General features: G+C 38.9%; 1 protein-coding gene across 1 annotated transcript in view; it reads left to right on the forward strand.

Annotated features, from left to right (window-relative positions):
- Positions 1–16,779, forward strand: part of LOC127977510 (endoplasmic reticulum metallopeptidase 1-like) — a 38,539-nt gene extending 21,760 nt beyond the window's left edge. The window contains exons 10-15 of the mRNA XM_052582392.1: positions 521–711; positions 10,164–10,316; positions 14,969–15,144; positions 15,237–15,352; positions 16,007–16,164; positions 16,239–16,779. Coding sequence (XP_052438352.1) covers positions 521–711; positions 10,164–10,316; positions 14,969–15,144; positions 15,237–15,352; positions 16,007–16,164; positions 16,239–16,415 — 971 coding nt within the window. The 3' untranslated portion in view covers positions 16,416–16,779. The remainder of the gene's footprint in view (positions 1–520; positions 712–10,163; positions 10,317–14,968; positions 15,145–15,236; positions 15,353–16,006; positions 16,165–16,238) is intronic.
- Positions 16,780–20,833: the final 4,054 nt, after the last annotated feature.

Here is a 20,833-nt window from a genome sequence, read left to right on the forward strand (position 1 = left end):
TAACTGTATTAATAATGTATTAATAATCTCTTGAACAGTATTTATGTACAGATTTATGCATTATGTACTCTATATACAGCTGTATAAATGAAGAGATATGCATATATATTCACATAATACTTGAGAAAGAGTCAATTATTAAAGATGTAGAATGAAATACAGAACACAGGTAATGATTCCCGTGTAAGCTGTTTAGGCTAGAGATGGCATGAGGCACAAATTGTTTTTATGGCTAGATGTTCTAGCGCTCAGAGATCTGTAGCGTCTGCCTGACCAGAACATTGAGGAGAGAAGTGTCCAGGGTGAGATGGATCTATGATGAAGTTACAGTACCTAACCATTTCTTCACTCTGGATATGTACAAGTACTGAAGGCTGGGCAGGTGCACACTAATGATCCTTTCTGCTGTCCAAACAGACCGTTGCAGTTGGACTGAGGTCATTTATGATGTAGTGCCACATGGTTTGTGCTCATCATTTATGCGGTGTAAGTGTGTGTGTGTGTGTGTGTGTGTTTGTAGGAGCATCTCTTCAGTACTCCATCCTGTACCTGATGGGTCTTGCTGTGCCGTATGTCTACATCATGTTCCTCATTCGGGTGGTTTTTGTGGTCTTTACACCGATTCAGGGCCGCAGCAAAGACGAAATCCCACCCGACATCATCCTGGCATCACTTGTTACCTTGGCAACCATTATTCTGTCTTCCTACTTTGTGAGTCATACAGATCAACTGTAAAATATCAAACAATTCAATTAAAACGTTCAGAATTAGGGGTCGACCAGGGCCAATGCCAAAACCAATTATTACAGGTCAAGTAGACCGATAACAAATATTTTAAAATGATATACCTGTACACACCCACACACACACACACACACACACACACACACACAGACACACACACATATATATATATATATATATATATATATATATATACACATACCCGATTCCAAAAGTTGGGACACTATACAAATTGTGAATAAAAACAGAATGCAATGATGTGGAAGTTTAAAATTTCAACATTTTATTCAGAATACAACATAGATGACATATCAAATGTTTAAACTGAGAAAATGTATAATTTTAAGGGAAAAATAAGTTAATTTTAAATTTCATGGCATCAGCACATCTCAAAAAAGTTGGGACAAGGCCATGTTTACCACTGTGTGGCATCCCCGCTTCTTTTTATAACAGTCTGCAAACGTCTGGGGACTGAGGAGACAAGTTGCTCAAGTTTAGGAATAGGAATGTTTTCCTTGTCTTGTGTAATACAGACTTCTAATTTTTCAACTCAGTTCTTATTTTTCACATCTCCTTCTTAATGATGTGCCAAATGTTTTATGTGAGTGAAAGATCTGGACTGCAGGCTGGCCATTTCAGTACCCGGATCCTTCTTCTACACAGCTATGATGTTGTAATTGATGCAGTATGTGGTCTGGCATTCTCATGTTGGAAAATGCAAGGACTTCCCTTCAGCTGGATGGGAGCATATGTTGTTCTAGAACTTGGATTTACCTTTCAGCATTGATGGTGCCTTTCCAGAGGTGTAAGCTGCCCATGTAACTCATGCAACCCCCATGATGCAGGCTTCTGAACTGAGCGCTGATGAAAACTTGTAATTGTCAACTTGTCCTCTTTAGTCCGGTTTTGCAAAAAAGAACTTCAAATTTTGATTAGTTTGACCACAGAACAGTTTTCCACTTTGCCACAGTCCATTTTAAACGAGCCTGGCCCCTGAGAAAACGCCTGCGCTTCTGCGTCATGTTTAGATATGTCTTCTTTTTTGGACTATAGCATTTCAGCCGGCAACGGCGAATGGCACGGTGGATTGTCTTCACTGACAATGTTTTCTGGAAGTATTCCTGAGCCCATGTTGTGATTTCCATTACAGTAGCATTCCTGTATGTGAGTCTTAGCCGTCTAAGGGCCCGGAGATCATGGGCATCCAGTATGGTTTAGCGGCCTAGACCCTTACGCACAGAGATTATTCCAGATTCTCTTAATCTTTGGATGATATTATGCTCTGTAGATGATGATAACTTCAAACTATTTGCCATTTTTCTCTGAGAAACTCCTTTCTGATATTGCTCCACTATTTTTCAACACAGCATTGGAGGAATTGGTGATCCTCTGCCCATCTTGACTTCTGAGATCCACTGCCACTCTGAGAGGCACTTTTTATACGCAATCATGTTGCCAATTGACTTAATAAGTTGCAAATTGGTCCTCCAGCTGTTACATTGAACTTTTCCTCTTATTGCTACCTGTCCCAACTTTTTTGGAATGTGTACCTCTCATGAAATTTGAAGTGTAATCTATATTCTATTGTGAATATAATATAGGTCTATGAGATTTGTAAATGATTCCATGCCCTTTTTACTCACAATTTGTACAGTGTCCCAACCTTTTTGGAATCGGGTTTGTATGTGTCTGGTGAAAATGAAAATGAATGTATATTTAAGAATAACAAGGCAAAAACTGTCTTACCTGGAGTTGGTTGAGTGTAGTACTCCCATGCTGAACTTCTTACTCCTGTCTTCCTCTGTGCATCCGTCTGCAATGGCATAATTTTCATGTCAAATTCAAAATTTATGTTCATAAGCTTTTTAAATTTTATATTTAAAAGAATATAATAAGAAGCAGAATAAGACAAATAAGTTACCAATCATATAAAATAAGTATTAATAAAAAAAATAAAATCAATTTGTACTACAGAGGTAGCACAAAAGAACACAAGTGGTTTGTATGTTCCTTTTCAGATGTTTAATGAGGCTCAGGGGTGGCATGACTGCAAGTAAATTCATGTGGAGATTAATATTTTAAATATAAAATTTTGAATACAGATATATTAAATTATTTAAATAACTGCAATTATACATAAAAATTAAACTGAAACCACCAGCAGGTGGTGGCAAGTCACTGAACTATTCAGTGATAAAATCATTCAATTGAATGGCTGATTCATTCAGGAATGAAACAAGTCTTTATGAATGGGTATCATGAATCACTCACTAGATTCGTTGTTGCAAATCTTTTTTCCTCAATTGACGGAAATCTGTCATAGCGATAGAAAACATCAAACCCTGTATTATGTATATCATACTGCCCCACAGTATTATATTTCTGATAATTTCTTTATGCTAACCCAAACTTATTTTTTGATGTGTTGCCATGAGGGAACATTTATATTTCTGTAGTCTTAAATAATATGATGATAGTTTTACTCAAATGAAACTGTCAAATACTCATGAAATGACTCAGATAGGAGCAATTCTGGAAATGTTCTTCATGCATTTATGTCCTCATGTACATGGTGGATTAATATGTAAACAGTATTTTTGTGGCTTAATATTTACAGATACTAATCCATATTTTTATTAATTCTTCCAAACTTTGAAGCAAGTCAGAAAAATGTCAACACGGTGCAGCGTCTCGTTCCCTAGGGGAACTATGGTTACATAAGTAACCTAGAGACATTCCCCTTCAGGAACTTGAGCTTTGTCGAAAAAGAATCGTGATAAAACAATTCACCCAATATTATTGGCAACGCACGAGCCACTAGATTCTAAAATGGGTAAGACTTTCTTCTCTCAAGAAGAAAGGCCAGTGGGAGCAGAGCTAAACATCCAAGGTCCCACACTTTAGGGCATTTTAGCCCCATCAAGTGCTGACTGTGTGTGCTCTGCCCCAAACAACTCATAAATCGTGTGCTTCCCCGCCCCTAATTATAGCAAGGGAAAGGGAAAAACAAGAAATCTAAAATGTCCTATATACATCGTTGCTAATTCTTGGAGGAAGATAGCTACAGCATAAACTCACTCAAAGTGGGAAGAGACCGCAGTGCAGGTCTCCGAACCTCGAGCGAGAGAGAGAGCGCTAAATTCATATGTGATCCCCGTGATCCCATTCGCCGCCGTGGCTCTGCAACAGGGGGACAGGAGCCGTAGAGACTGCAAACAGAGACACACTCCATTTGTGCCTGATGGGAGCACGATGCACAATCAGCCCCCTCGAGCCCTGCATGTTCCGCTCCTAAATAACAAGACCATGATCACATGCACTCCAGTTAAACAGTTCATCATTGAATTCAGTGATGTCATCTCTGTTCAGTTAAATAGTGTCTGTGCATTTATTTGCAATCAAGTCAATGATATCGCTGTAGATGAAGTGACCTCAACTAAGCAAGCCAGAGGCGACAGCGGCAAGGAGCCGAAACTCCATCGGTGACAGAATAGAGAAAAAAACCTTGGGAGAAACCAGGCTCAGTTGAGGGGCCAGTTCTCCTCAGACGAAACCAGTAGTTCAATTCCAGGCTGCAGCAAAAACGGATTGTGCAGAAGAATCATCTGTTTTCTGTGGTCTTGTCCTGGTGGTCCTCTGAGAAAAGGTCTTTACAGGGGATCTGTATCTGGGGCTCTAGTTGTCCTGGTCTCCGCTGCCTTTCAGGGATGTAGAGGTCCTTTCTGGGTGCTGATCCACCATCTGATCTGGATACGTACTGGATCCGGGTGACTGCAGTGACCCTCTGATCTGGATACAGACTGCATCTGGTGGCTACGGTGACCTCGGAATAAGAGAGAAACAGACAAATATTAGTGTAGATGCCATTCTTCTAATGATGTAGCAAGTACATAGGGTGTTATGGGAAGTGTTTCCGGTTCCGGTTTACCTAATTAATGCAGCCTAAAAATCCTTTAACGGATTTAGATATTAAAAGCATATTAGTATGTTATGTGTAAGCACTCATTTTTCAACATCAAGAAGATCAAGCCCTTTCTTTCGGAACATGCTGCACAACTCCTTTTTCAAGCTCTTGTTCTGTCCAGGCTGGACTATTGCAATGCCCTCTTGGCAGGTCTTCCAGCCAATTCTATCAAACCTTTACAATTAATTCAGAACGCAGCAGCAAGATTAATTTTTAATGAGCCAAAAAGAATACACGCCACACCTCTGTTTATCAATTTGCACTGGCTTCCAATAGCTGCTCGCATAAAATTCAAGGCATTGATGTTTGCCTACAAAACTACCACTGGCTCTGCACCAATTTACCTAAATTTGTTACTTCAGACTTATGTGCCCTCTAGAAGCTTGCGTTCTGCAAGTGAACATCGCTTGATTGTGCCATCCCAAAGAAGTACAAAGTCACCTTTACGGACTTTTAAATTAAATGTTCCCTCCTGGTGGAATGAACTCCCCAACTCAATCCGAGCAGCTGAGTCCTTAGCCATCTTCAAGAATCGGATTAAAACACATCTCTTCCATCTTGATTTGACCCTCTAACTTTAACACTCACTATTCTAATTCTATTCTTTAAAAAAATCTAACTACCTTTATAATCTTTTTGTATTCTATTTTCTTTTCATTTATTATGCAATTGTATATGTATGTGTGTGTGTATGTGTAAAGTATGTGTATGTTGCTCTATTCTTTTATTTTTTATTTTTTATTCTATCTGTTGCCTTCTTATTTTTTATATTATTTAAAATGATACGTGTACTGTGTTAACCTAACTGAGACTTGTTATAGCACTTATAAAACATTTCTCTTTTTGTTGTTTTCGATTGCTTCCACTGTCTTCATCTGTAAGTCGCTTTGGATAAAAGCGTCTGCTAAATGAATAAATGTAAAATGTAAATGTAATGTAATGTAAGCCAGGTTAAAGAGATGGGTCTTTAATCTAGATTTAAACTGCAAGAGTGTGTCTGCCTCCCGAACAATGTTAGGTAGGTTATTCCAGAGTTTAGGCGCCAAATAGGTATAAATAAGTATCTGCCGCGCAGTTGATTTTGATATTCTAGGTATTATCAAATTGCCTGAGTTTTGAGAACGTAGCGGACGTAGAGGATTATAATGTAAAAGGAGCTCATTCAAATACTGAGGTGCAAAACCATTCAGGGCTTTATAAGTAATAAGCAATATTTTAAAATCTATACGATGTTTGATAGGGAGCCAGTGCAGCGTTGACAGGACCGGGATAATATGGTCATACTTCCTGGTTCTAGTAAGAACTCTTGATGCTGCATTTTGGACTAGCTGTAGTTTGTTTACTAAGCGTGCAGAACAACCACCCAATAAAGCATTACAATAATCTAACCTTGAGGTCCTAAATGCATGGATTAACATTTCTGCATTTGACATTGAGAGCATAGGCTGTAATTTAGATATATTTTTGAGATGGAAAAATGCAGTTTTACAAATGCTAGAAATGTGGCTTTCTAAGGAAAGATTGCGATCAAATAGCACACCTAGGTTCCTAACTGATGACGAAGAATTGACAGAGCAACCATCAAGTCTTAGACAGTGTTCTAGGTTATTACAAGCGGAGTTTTTAGGTCCTATAATTAACACCTCTGTTTTTTCAGAATTTAGCAGTAAGAAATTACTCGTCATCCAGTTTTTTATATCAACTATGCATTCCATTAGTTTTTCAAATTGGTGTGTTTCACCCATCTCCCAAAGTAACATATAAAATGTGAAGAGTAGCGGCCCTAGTACTGAGCCTTGAGGTACTCCATACTGAACTTGTGATCGATATGATACATCTTCATTCACTGCTACGAACTGATGGCGGTCATATAAGTACGATTTAAACCATGCTAATGCACTTCCACTGATGCCAACAAAGTGTTCAAGTCTATGCAAAAGAATGTTTTGGTCAATTGTGTCAAACGCAGCACTAAGATCCAATAAAACTAATAGAGAGATACACCCATGATCAGATGACAAGAGCAGATCATTTGTAACTCTAAGGAGAGCAGTCTCAGTACTATGATACGGTCTAAATCCTGACTGGAAATCCTCTCATATACCATTTTTCTCTAAGAAGGAATATTATTGTGAGGATACCACCTTTTCTAGTATCTTGGACAGAAAAGGGAGATTCGAGATTGGTCTATAATTAACTAGTTCTTTGGGGTCAAGTTGAGTTTTTTTGATGGGAGGCTTAATAACAGCCAGTTTGAAGGTTTTGGGGACATATCCTAATGACAATGAGGAATTAATAAGTCAATAGTCAGAAGAGGATCTATGACTTCTGGAAGCACCTCCTTTAGGAGCTTAGATGGTATAGGGTCTAACATACATGTTGTTGATGCTGATCACTGAAGCAGCTCCAGTTAACAAGTGCTTTTGGAGTGAGACTGAATTCCTCATTGACTCCCAACAAAACAGATGGGCAGTGGGCAGAGATTGCTTTCGGCCACAGAATTATTTTATCAGTGAATTGGTGTTGAAAATGTCAGATACAGATAATCATAAAAACACTTGTAGTGTATAGGTCAGGCCAATAATAGGTAGTCCCCTAATCAGAGTCAAATATTCAAAATTGAAACCTTTAAATTTAAACATTAAAATGCAAACATCCTAATTCAAGTTCAAGTTGAATGAGAGGTTGTGGTCAGCAACATGTTGCACACAGAGGGATAATCACTGGCACACAAGCAATAGGGAAAACTGCATAACGACGTACATTTTTAAATAATCATTCATAATAGTCACACAGCCTGTTAGGATCTACAAATACAATTAAAGTGTTAGATCTAATTGTGCTAGTCTACAGATGCACGTGCAGTTTCAATATTGGGGCAGATACGTTTCTGAGCTCCTGAATGTTTCTGTGTGTGCACAGCATGATCTCTGTGTGCGAGTTATGCGTGTATGTGTGTGTGTATCAATTGAAACAGCACATTAATATCAAACAGTGATTAAACTGAATTCTTTTAATCCACAGTTGGCCTTGTCACACACACAAACACACACACTCATACATACATACAGTGATGTTCAGTAGGGTTTTGTCACTTTGTTGTTATTGCGAATAAAACACTGACACATTGATAAAAAGTACATTAATATTTGCAACAACATTGATTTATTGAATAATTAAGTACATTTAATTCATTAATTTACCTTTGTGTTGAAATCTCATTGCTCTCTGCTGACTTTACCGACAACATCTTTGGCCCTATCACAATTCTATTTTATACCCCTTCCCCTTCCCCTTCCCCTACCCCTCCGCCTACCCCTTCCCCTTGTCCCTTGAAACATAAGCCGCGTTTCCACCGCAGGAACTTTACCCAGGAACTAGGGACTTTGGCCTGGTACTTGGTGTGTTTCCACCGCAGGAACCAGGAACTAAATAAAGTTCCAGGTAAAAAAATGCCCCTCAGAAAGTCCCTGCTGGCGATGTGGTACTTTTTCAGAGTTCCGGAACTTTCGGGGGCGGGACTTTGGCGCTAAACATTCTGATTGGTTGAGTTCACGCAGCATTGGTTGAGTTCAACCACCATTTATTCGGATCAACATTTTCAAAATATTACAGTTATTGTGTCATGAAATGTAATTTTAAAAGTATTTCAGGCGAGAATGTAGTTGTTTAAAACTCAAATATGTTGTTTATTTATAAAGAAAGCGCCTATTTAAAAATGTGTTTTGCCGATCTCTGAGACGGTGAGCTTCACGCAATCAGCGGGAGCTCAGTGATCATCTATCCGCCGAGAAGCAGCCTCACATTGGATAGACCTTCTGATATGTGCCGCTGGCTCTGATGTCTCTTTAGTGGTTAAACATAAAATATAATTCAGCTGCGGGGTAAATCTAACAGGTTTTCTATTTGGTCTGTATTCAATTTATCTATATGTTAAAATGAAAATAAAAAGGCAAGTCTATATTATATTTCGTTTGTAATGGCTGTATATAACGTTACACATATCCCTGAACTAGTACATTTCTGCAGCTGTTATTATGTTTAAATGAAAACGAAAGGAGGCAGTGGTATTTTATATCCTATTTTGTGTTATTGTAAATATACTGAGGGGAAATTGCTGTAGCCAAAGCCATCTGAGTTCACGCAGCATTGGTTGAGTTCAAACACCATTTATTCGGATCATTTTCAAATATTACTGTTATTGTGTCATAAAATGTAATTTTAAAAGTATTTCAGGCGAGAATGTAGTTGTTTAAAACTCAAATCTGTGGTTTATTTATAAAGACAGCGCCTATTTAAAAATGTGTTTCGCCGATCTCAGAGATGGTGAGCTCCACTCGATCAGCGGGAGCTCAGTCCTCATGTATCCGCCGAGAAGCAGCCTCACATTGGATAGACCTTCTGATATGTGCCGCTGGCTCTGATGTGTCTTTAGTGGTTAAACATAAAATATAATTCAGCTGTGGAGTAAATCTAACAGGTTTTCTTTGGTCTGTATTCAATTTATCTATATGTTAAAATGAAAATAAAAAAGGCAAATTTATATAATATTTCGTTTCATTGTAATGGCTGCATATACACATATCCCTGAACTAAGTATATTTTTGCAGCTGTTATTATGCTTAAATGAAAACCAAAGGAGGCAGTGATATTTGATATCCTATTTCGTTTTATTGTAAATATACAGTAGGGAAAATTGCAGTAGCCAAGACGAGCTGACTGAAGTTATCAAGTATAATATATATATATAGTATATAGTTACACTGCTGTTTATAGATTTACCGGACTTGCGCTGCTGCGGACATCACACTCCCCAGTCGAATGCACAAAGTCTGAATTAACTACCGATGATGCACGTCCAAAATCAGCGTACTTTTTTTTTTTTTATCAGCTGTACTTTGTATTGAGAAACGCGCGCGGACTTACGTCACCAGTCATTTGCCTAATCTTCCCGGTACTTTACACCGCCGTGGAAACGCAGAAAGCAACAGGTCTGGGGGGAAAAAAGTTCCTGGGAAAAAAAGTTCCTGGTAAAAATGTTCCGGGTAATTTCGGTGGAAACGCGGCAATAGTGTCAAGGGGTAGGGGAGAAAATATTCCCCTAAAGATTGGGACACCACTACTATCCCGTCACACGCCATATGACGTTAGCAAATATTAGCGATTTTTTACAAATATTTCTTTGATTAACATGACATTGACATTCTTCATTTATGCCAAAAAAGCTTCATACCCCTTCGTTTGAAGTGTGGTCTCGAAAAATTTGTTTGAAGGGCTATCTGGCCCTTCCCCTTACCCCTACCCCTCCAACCAAAAGAGAATTGACACACCCCTACCCCTTCACGTGAACGCGTAAAACAGAGGGGTAGGGGAAAGGGGATGGGCTAAGGGGTAGAATTGGGGTTGGGCCTAAATCATCTTATTCCACTCATTTTCTGTTTTTCCTTCTCTCCAGATTCACTTCATCTATCTGTCCCAAAGTACGAAGCGGGTCTTGGCTGTTCTGGGGTCAGTGTTCATGCTGATGTTTGTTCTGGTCAGCTGTGGTCTGTTCTTCCCGTATTCTGCCGACCCATCCAGCCCACGACCCAAACGTGTCTTTGTCCAGGTACAGCTGTCACGGATCCATCTTTACCACAGGGTTTTTCACTTTACTGATACCATAAAATATTCTCTTTACTTTAAAGGTGCCATCTGTAATGTTTGGCAAAAAAAATAAAGTCTTACTCCACATTCCATACCAGATGGGGGCAGTATGCCTCAATAAAGTGAATTGGTCTACTCTAGAGTAACAAACGAGAAACGGCATAGTCTCTATGCTCCGCCCCTACTTTCACAACAACACTACAGCCATAGCCGAAGCCTAACTGTGCGTTTACAACGCCGGCGTCTAGAGTGTCAAAAATCCCTCTTGCCGCTCTGCTCGCGACGCTGCAGAAAGATTTGTGAGTGCTCAGATGCTCTAACGTAGATCGAATGCTTATTTTGTATTTAAAGCGGCCGCAGAGCAAACAAGCTTGTTGATCTCGTGCAGACTAACCACAAGGAGTTCTAAGTTAACCTCATTAAATATTGTTGTGGACGAAATATTAGGATCCTTCACTTAAAATGAACAATCTCAGACACCTTGGTCCACGTATCAATTTTAATTTATTTTTTATGTCCCTGTACGCAAACAGGGAAACATTATAGATTAATACAAACGCTAAATAGCAATAATGAACCTGTCTTCTATGTGCCAACTCTCAAGCATTCACCGTGAGACACGCAATTGACTCTTTTCACACGCTTTCACGCCACACATAAATTGTTTCACGCTCAGAAAAACCACAAAGCAAAGAGGACACGGAGACCAACAGACTAGATAGAGCAGGTTAGTTATGATATAATAATAGGGCCGTGCAAAAAATCTAATGCGATCTTCATGCACCTCTCATCAGTAAAGACGCTCCTGTAGTTAGAAGTATATCTCCAGCATGTACGTTCAGATCAGGGTTGCCAGGTTTTCACAACAAATCCTGCCCAGTTGCTTCTTAAAAATAGTCCAAAACTAGCCCAATCGCGTTTCCGGGAGGTTCCCCGATAAAAATTGCTTCCCGGGTTAAAATATACATTTTTGGGAAGGGTTTCCCTGGTAAAATTAGCATTTTAGGGGCTAAATATCACGTTATTGGTATTGCTTCAAACCGCGGACATGAAAAACAACCGCACACTTGGCAACACTGGTTCAGGTGGAGCGGCAGTTACTAGACAGAGCCGTAGTCTACCGACAACTAACACAAAATCGCTTTCAAAATCGACAAAGAATCACCTGCGATTTTAACATCGATTTTGTGTAGATTGTCAGTGAATTACGGCTCTGTGTAGTAAATGCCAACCAGTGTTGCCAAGTCTGTGGTGGTTGTTTTTCATGTCCGCGGGTCACAGCGACCCCAATACAAATAATGTGATATTTAGCCCCTAAAATGCGAATTATACCAAGGCAACCCTGCTAAAAGGAAACCTTCTGGAAGCGGGATTGAGCTAGTTTTGAGAAGCAACTGGGCAGGATTTGTTGTGAAAACCTGGCAACCCTGATCTGAACACACGTGCTGGAGATATACTTCTAATTACAGGAGCGTCTTTACTGATGAGATGTACATGAGTAAAGACATGCACAGCCCTATATAATAAAATGGGTAACGTTAAGTTATAGCTAGCTAATTCTCAAACAAAGCTACGGTTAGCCATCGCTAACATTAGCACGTTTATCGAACAGCCTTCGATACATTTCTATGTTATAACTTCCCGAAAACAAATACACAAACGTATAAAACAAACTTCTAGCGAAATACTTACAGTGTCTAACTTACCAATCCAAAAGAAATGTTGCAAGTTCGGAGTCAAACCTCATTTCTTTCAGGTCCATCAGTTGTCTCCAGCGATTAAAAGCAGTGCCAATGTTTACTCTGGTTCGGCTCCTTTTCTTATCGGATTTGATTTGTGATTCCGAGCGCGGTTGTTTCCCTGTAGCGGGTGACGCTCTCTTCCCTGAACTGATATGAAGTAGTGGGCTGTACTTTCCACATGATTGACATCAGGTTCAGGCATGCCCACAAGCCGTGCGAGTTATTCGTGTATTGCAGGTTGGCTGGTGGTTATGTTGCCCACATACCGCCTCCCATGGCCGAAACTGGTATTACGACACCTGTCGGGCCGGGGCTAGTAATGCTAATGCTAATTAAGGTTGATATCTCTGCAGCACTATAACTTGACATTTTTTTATGACATCATCGCCCTTATTTCTTCTCATTCTTTTGATGCGTGTAGGTCATGTTATGGATATTTTTACCTCAATTTTTGCATATGGCACCTTTAAATAAGCACATTGTATACGTTTTTGTATATATTCTAAGCATTTAGTTTTCATTATCTTTAACATGATGCACTAGTAACTAAAACTGATATAAAGCATTTATAAAAATGGTAATGCTTTACAATAAGGTATTATTTATTAATATTAGTTATGCATTAACTAACATGAAATAACAATCAGGGATGTAGTGGAGGCTAAACATATGTAAACGCCATTTACGCACCTCCCAAAATTCGGAAATAGCATTTACCCACCTCGAAAGTGCGTTTATCCACCTCTAAATTGAGTTTATCCACCTCTAAATAGCCTACAGTTCCTATGACATTTTAAATTAAAATTATGTCTTTTAGTTTCATATTGTTCATTATTAGTTTCATAGGTTGTTTGTTGTTAAAGATGAAGTGTTTCATATTGCGCTGCAATTTGTCAGTGTTGACCAATTGCTTGCGGTGTTGCCAGTAGTAGTGGGAAGTTCGGATCATTTTACTGACTCGGATCTTTGAGTCTCGTTCAGCAAAATGAACTAATCTTTTCTCTTCCTGTCTCTATGGGACTGACTGGAACAATAAAAACTCGGACCTCACCTGTCGATTCAGAACCCATATGTTGTGTAATCCGCATATGCAGTCAACACAAAATGAACAAATCACTCTCTGAGACTTTGTGTCCGTATACATACAATATCCACGATCCGACCAGGGCTATAGTCCAATGGTACGCACATTTGAAGAGATAATAATTTTATGACATGTTTGTAAAATATTTCGTCATACAGAATAACATTTCTATTCATTTTACACTGATTTATGTAATCTGAAGAGCTAAAACAGCTAACAGAGCTAACGATTACTCTCCTCTTATTGATACGCGTCAGCTATGACATCGATCAGTGCAATATCATTAGTTTGTAAAGCTGTCAATCATCTCACGTGAACCCACGTGACCAAAAGGATGTCCTTCTACAATGAAGCTGTCTGTGTCATAGCAGTCTGTGTCATTGATTAAAAATATATGAAAGACAAAAGTAAAAAAAAAAAATTATTCCAGCTTGTTAAATGTGAATATGTTCTAGTGTCTTCTCTCCTCTGTGACAGACAACTGAATATCTTTGAGTTGTGGACAAAACGAGAGGACCATTTGAGGACCATTCCTGGGCATTTGGGGAAACACTGATCCACATTTTTCTGACATATTATAGACCAAACAACTGACCGATTAATTGAGAAAATATTCAACAGATTAATCGACAATGAAAATAATCCCAAATCCCTAGTCATTACGTATAAGTGCATTGCATTGGAACCCCTGGATATAAGCCCTCTCTATTCCTCTTAAAAAAATTGTTCTCTCTGATTTTTCATTTAGTAAACTTTATAGATTTCAACCTTATTATTCCTTCTTGAGTCTCTTTAACAAGAACTTAGATTAATGTATGAATTGAATAGTGATTGTGTGACCTATATGAGGGACCAACCAGTGATACCCTTGCTAGTAATATCAAATGATAGCCTATAGCGATGTCATCATGATACACATACACCGGTAGGCAGTGGCCCACCTTACCATGACCACGATGTGGTCACCCAGAATTTATAGTTTACCCACCTATTTTTTTACCACTACACCTCTGATAACAATGTGTCTTCATTCAAGTGATAAACACAATAAAATATAAAAAAATACAGAAATTAAAATGGAACAGTATAAAAATTAAACTTAAAATTTCTAAATACATAATTTACTGTAAAAATCTCAATTATACAAAACAATATCACTGTGTTAGAGGACTAATCGAGCAGATGCTATAAGAACCACAAACATGAAACTTATTATTTCTTAAAGTTGCTGTATGTAGGATGTACATCGGGAGGTTGAACTAGGTAATGCAGTCAAAATGCTAGATATTGGAGAGGGTTTTTTTTCCACCCAGCCCCTCCTCCCCAGACTTGACTCACACGCAGGTTGCCAGATTGACAATACAAACAGGAATGAGCGCACTTGACAATGCCTGAAATTATATTCGCTGTTTTCCGCCAACTGCCAACTCAGTGTGCCGAAATACAATTGGGTAAACTGGCAGTGGGTGGGTTTCACAAACCAAAAACACTGATATTCTGGCCTGGAACGCACATTTTCAAAGGAGAATAACTGACTGTAGCATTGTTTTTCATTTAAACAAGTATGTTAATTTTGTGTGTTTCTTAAACATCTGCAAATATATTATGGTATTTTTATGCTTTAGTAGCGTCAAAATCTTACATACAGCAGCTGTAAAGCAGTTTAGAAGAATTCTTCAGCAAAATGAGTCTAAATCTGATGAATTATTGTATGAATTGTGAGTTCAGCCTTCATCAGTCAGATGTGTGTGTGTGTGTGTGTGTGTGTGTGTGTGGGTGTGTTTCCAGCACATCACTCGCAGCTTCCACACACTGAACGGATCACTGCAGAGCTCCGACTCTGGCTTCTGTATCAGCAATCTGGATTACACTGGCATGCAGCACATCACTCCACACATCCCACAGATCAACGACAGCATCAGCACACATTGTCAGGACTGGCTGCCCTACTACGGCTTCCCAAGGTTCCCCATGCTCCAGTTCCTGAGAATGATGGAGTTCATGTATAACTGAGCCACCCACTGAACTTGATGATGTCTTTCTCTCATTGTTTCAGGAAGAGCTGGTATGTTCCGGCTCCTGAAGTCTCTCCTAAAGCTCCGCTGGAGGTCCAGCTCTTATCCAGACAGCAGACTCAAGGGGGAACTGTCAAAATGAGCTTTGAGGTCAAAGGTGAGAGTCCAGCCTCATTTTAACATGATCCTAATGGGGACTATCTCTGCTGAATTTTAATTATATATAATAATGACTTTTGCTAAATTTGTTTAAATGATAAAACTATACAAAAATACAAACAATTTTAAAACTGTATACACTGACTGGCCAAAGAAACAAACAAACAAATAACACAAAATCACAGTTAGAATTTTAAAGGATAAACACTTATGAATCTACGATTGGATCATTACAGTGATTATTCTTTTTCTAGCATGAAAAGTTCTTTAACCTTTAAAAATTAAGTATGTAAACGTTTCTAAAACATCTGAGTCAGAAGACATATTCCAGAAACTATAGTCCAGACCATAACCTCAATTTATTATATACATCTATACAAATGTTTGTTTATATAGCACATTTTATTAATTTGATGCATCTCTCTGTCTGTCTGTATGTCACACTTGTTTAAACAGCAACAGACATTTAGGTTAGCAGGTATTCTGTAATAAAAAGTTACACATAGTCCAGCAATCAAACTTGGCTTTAGAGAACAAAATGCAATAATCAGCAGCATTCAGTGATCCAGTGTGTTTGACTGGTTTAGTTCAGAGTAACAGACACACTCTTTGTGTTTATTAATGGTTTTGAACAGCTGTTGTTCTCACTCAGGTCCGAGTCACATGTCTCTGTATCTGCGTCCTCATGCTGAAGCGTTTCTGACTGGCTGGTCTTTCAGCGGCGAGATGGTGCCCCAAATTGGAAGGGGTTTCATATTTTATACTCACGGCCTCAACGCAATATCCTGGACCTTCTGGATTGAGATCTGGGTGAGTTTGAACTCCAGAACCACATATTTAACCTGAGGAGCACCACAGTGTTTATTGTGTTTTCTGGTTTTCAGATGCTCAAGTCCTCAGAGGAGTCTCCTGATGAGGGCTTGATCTCTCTGATCATCTCCGCTCATTATTTATCTGGTTCAGACGGCCGTTCGGAGCCGCTCGAGTCGTTCCTGAAGAGATTCCCAGCCTGGGTGTTCTCATCCTCATGGATCAGCACGTACCACGTGTACAGATACTGAGGGACACACAAACACACACTCACGCACTGGTTTCCTTTTTTATGAGGACATTCCACAGGTGTTTGGGGTTTTTCTACTGTACAAAGTGTATTTTCTATCCTCTTACCCTAACCCTAGACCTAAACCTACCCCTTACACAAAACTTCCGGATTTCCAAAGCACTTCATTATGTGATATATTAGCTTGTTTCCTAATGGTGTTGTTTCCTAATGGTTTTGTTTCCAAAAATGTCCCAACAAGGTTAAAATTTAATGGTAGAAATATATTGGTGAGGACATTTGATCCACATAATTTGGTGAATACCAGACACACACACGAACTGGAGACCCATAAACACCGTATGAGCTCCTTCATCCACATCAAACTGCTCACAGTGTTTTGTTTTATTATTATTATCTATCTGGCTCATATTTCAAAACAAAATCAAAAGAGCAAAATACAATTACAAATGAAAATGAAATGAAGTCTACTTTAGGACAGTTAGGATTTTTACTTTGTTATGATAATTATGTTATAATTATGATAATTGAACGATTTACCCCAAATTATCATTTGAAGTCGTATTTTATTTTATTTTACTTGATTTCATGTAATTCTCATTATTTTGGTAAGATCCCATAATTACAAGTAAATTATTTCTGATTCTTATTAATGAAATTCCATGATTTAATAAATATTAAAGGGGACATATGATGCGATTTCAAGTTTTCTCTTTGGAGTGTTACAAGCTGTTTGTTTATATATAAGATGTGTAAAGTTGCAAAGACTAAAGTCTCATATCCAAAGAGATATTCTTTATAAAAGTTAAGACTTGTCCACGCTCACCTAAAACACCTCGTTTAAACACGCCCCGACATGTCTACATCACAATGTGGGAATATTTGTATAACGCCGCCCAAATGTTCACAGAAAGAAAAGAAAAAGGTGTAACCTGTGATTCATGTTGTTGCTGCCGGTGCCATGTTGTGGAGACGCTGTTTCATTGCGAAAGCAAAAATACTTTGTTTGGCTTTCCAAAAGAGGACACAACTAGAAGTCAGTGGTTAAGTTGTATTTACAACACTGTTCCAGAACAGTTCAACCCAAATATTCAGATGTGTGCAGCACATTTTATGGAGGACTGTTTCCTGATCCTGGGACAGAAGACTACAATGCCTGCTGTTCTGACTAACAGACTGTAAGTATATTAGTGGTGGGCATAGATTAATTTTTTTAATCTAGATTAATCTCACTGTGATCTTGAAATTAATATAGATTAATATAGATTAATCTAGATTAAAATAGCTCATTCGAAATCTGCCGAAGGCATTCAGAATATGTGTTACCAAAATAAAATTGACAAACAGTAAGTCTTTGAAAAGGGATTTTATCAAGCTAGGGGCTCATCTCCTATTTCCAAAATGCATCACAAAGTGCTTGAAAAAGTGGGCCCTGTTTGAAATTGTTTAATTTGTATGTTCGTTTATTTTATTTATTTGTGCTATTTGCACAATGTTTAAGTTTTTTTTTCAAGTTTGTAGGTGTCAAGGTACAGAAACCAAATAATTAAAAGTAAAAGTAATTCAGTCAAGAGCAGTGATTTTCATTTATATTTTCTTGGATTAACATTACAGCAGCCAGTAGCTAAATTAGGCGCGGTAACTTTAAGAGACCATGAACGCATCCCATTTTTCTTCCTCAACTGTTTACCTTCACTTAAGAAATAACTGACAGTTTTTTTGAGCATAATTTTCAAGGTGGATATTTTGACATATTTTGTATGTATTTGTCGGCACAAGAGCAAAAATAAGCAAATTCGGTTGTTCAAGTTTTTTGAGACGCCTTTCTCTGCGTGAGCCCTGAACACCAGAACACCACGGTACTGAATTGGGCTCTTTCACATCTTTTTGTTTGTTCAAACTGCGATTTGTGTTTGTTCGTTCAGGTGCTGGAGGGACTTCGAGGAGAACTTCGCAGAAGAGAGCTCGGTTCAGTGTCGCTGTCCATGATACGCGGCTCTCTCTCCGCGTGCGCACCATGTTAACCATGCTAGTTCATGGTTCATTAACTAATATTAACAAGATTTTAATAAAGTGATATTAAATGTGGAAATTAACATGAACAATTTCTGTATAAGTGCAGTTCATAATTAGTTAATCTTAATGTAGTTAACTAATGAACCTTATTTTAAAGTGTTAAAGATTTGTTTATTGTGTTAAGGTGTAAAGTCAGACAAAGTATTATTTTAATAAGAGGGATATAGTTAATCATAAAAATATAGTGCCTATGTGAAGCAAATAAACAACTAATTTAAAGGATTGCATTCTTCAATAGGCTACTGTAGAATTAACAATAGACTATTTAACAATAGACTACTAAGTCGTGACGTAACCACTCTATTTTTTCGGGTCCAAAGTCCGGCTCCTCTGCCTACCACTTTCGCTCACTTTTTTTAAATTTAGCATGCCACAATGCTGTGTCCCGTGTTGTCCCTGTGTGATGTTTTGTATGTCGGTTTGCTTGAGAACAACATCCCCTCCACAGCCAAGAATCAAACATCGCTGCCAGACTGCCTCCAGACCTGTAGGCTCGTGCTTGACTGCACAGAGGTTGCCGTCTCTAACACAGAAAGGCTTGAAATGCAGTGTCATATGTACAGCCAGTACAAAGGACGGACCAAACTTAAGGCTTTAATTGGGGTTGCGCCTAATGGTGTTACCTTTGTCAGTGACCTGAATGGTTGGAGTGAAATAAGAGCTGACTGTGGACTTTTCCAACATTTACAACCAGGCGACATGGTTATCGCAGACAAGGGATTCAAAATTCGGGACATTTTGACAGAGGGAGTTTCCCTAAACATCCCATCTTTCCTTGTCAATGGACAGTTCACACAGGAGGAAGTGAACCATAATAGACTAATCTCAAGAGCCAGGATACATGTGGAGCGTTCAATGGGCTCTATGCAGCAGGAATTGTGACGTGTTTCCGACTACACTCTCTACTGGGCTAACAGTTTCCAGTTCCATATTTACATCTGACGCCTCGCGAGATCGTTGGGTATGGCGCGAAACTTAAAGCGATAAACATTTATAGTTGTTAGTATATATAGTTTTTGGCATCTTAACCATGGAGAAAAAGGTTTTCCGATACCAAAAGCTAATGCGACCTAGATCGGAACATTGTTGTGTGCCGTTGTGCGTTGTATCGGCAAGATACAACTCTACGGTTAGTTTCCATTCATTTCCAGTGGAAGAGGATCTCAGAAAAAAAGTGGCTCGTTCAGGTCAGTAGAGATGACTTCCAAGTCAACAAAAACACAAAGGTGTGTAGCGTTCATTTCAGACCTGATGACTTTATGGAAGGGGCTTGTCTGAAACGTCTGAAAAAAGCTGTTTTCCCTACACTGTTTGAGTGGAACCACTACCAGGAGCAGCCGCCAAGGTTGAGTGTTTTGGAGCGTCGAGAGAGACCGCTGACCGAGACCGCTGATCCTGACTCGGACGCAGAACAGGAAGATATGGACTTTGATGTGGAGAGGACTGGACATGATTATTGTTCAGTTCCCAAAGCTGCAGCTGTGGACATGGTTCTACATGAAAACGAGGAGTTAAAAAGGGAGATAGAAGATGCACGGAAGCAGTTGGAGCAAACAAAGATGATAAACCGCTTTGGTATCAATAGATTTGCTGGGTCCGATGAAGACATTCACCTTTATACAAGGTAAGATTGCATTGCCTGTGGTAAGCATTTGTAATAGCATTGCCACTGTCCTGAAAACACTGGTCCACATTTCTGATAAATATGATTGGAGTTGTATACGATAGCTACACGTAGCCTAGGCAGCCTAAAAGTAGGCTACACTGACCAAAATAATAACAACAACATAATTATAAGTATGAATACCAACTGTTGTCTTCAACAGAAATCAGAGTTAGTTTAATTATACATAGCAAATTCCATAATTGTCATAACTCAATATTGCAAGATTGTTGTATCAGTTACTTGTAGTTCAGCATTCCTATTTCCTAAACCTTAAACTTACTACAAAGCTATGTATAAGTATTTTATGCCATGTGAGAACCAATGCATGTTTTTTTTTCTTGACAGATTTGCAACATACAACCATGTGATGGCCTTCTGGGAACTGATTGAACCGGCAACTCACAGGATGATTTGTGTCACCAACTCCAAAGTCTTCAAGGAGTCTGGAAACACTCGGGCACTTCCTGCAATAGACGAGTTCTTCCTGTTCTTGATGCATCTTGCTTTGGGCCTCAAGCAAAAGGACCTTGGTCATCGGTTTCAAGTACATCAGACCACCGTAAGCCGCATCATAACAACCTGAGCCAACTTCCTGTACTTTGTCCTGGGGTCAGTGTGCATTTGGGTGCCAAAAGAGAAAGTACGAGCTCATCTGCCAGAAGAATTCCACCAATTTC

Source organism: Carassius gibelio, chromosome B18 (assembly GCF_023724105.1).
Source record: "Carassius gibelio isolate Cgi1373 ecotype wild population from Czech Republic chromosome B18, carGib1.2-hapl.c, whole genome shotgun sequence".
Taxonomy (NCBI): Eukaryota; Metazoa; Chordata; class Actinopteri; order Cypriniformes; family Cyprinidae; genus Carassius; species Carassius gibelio.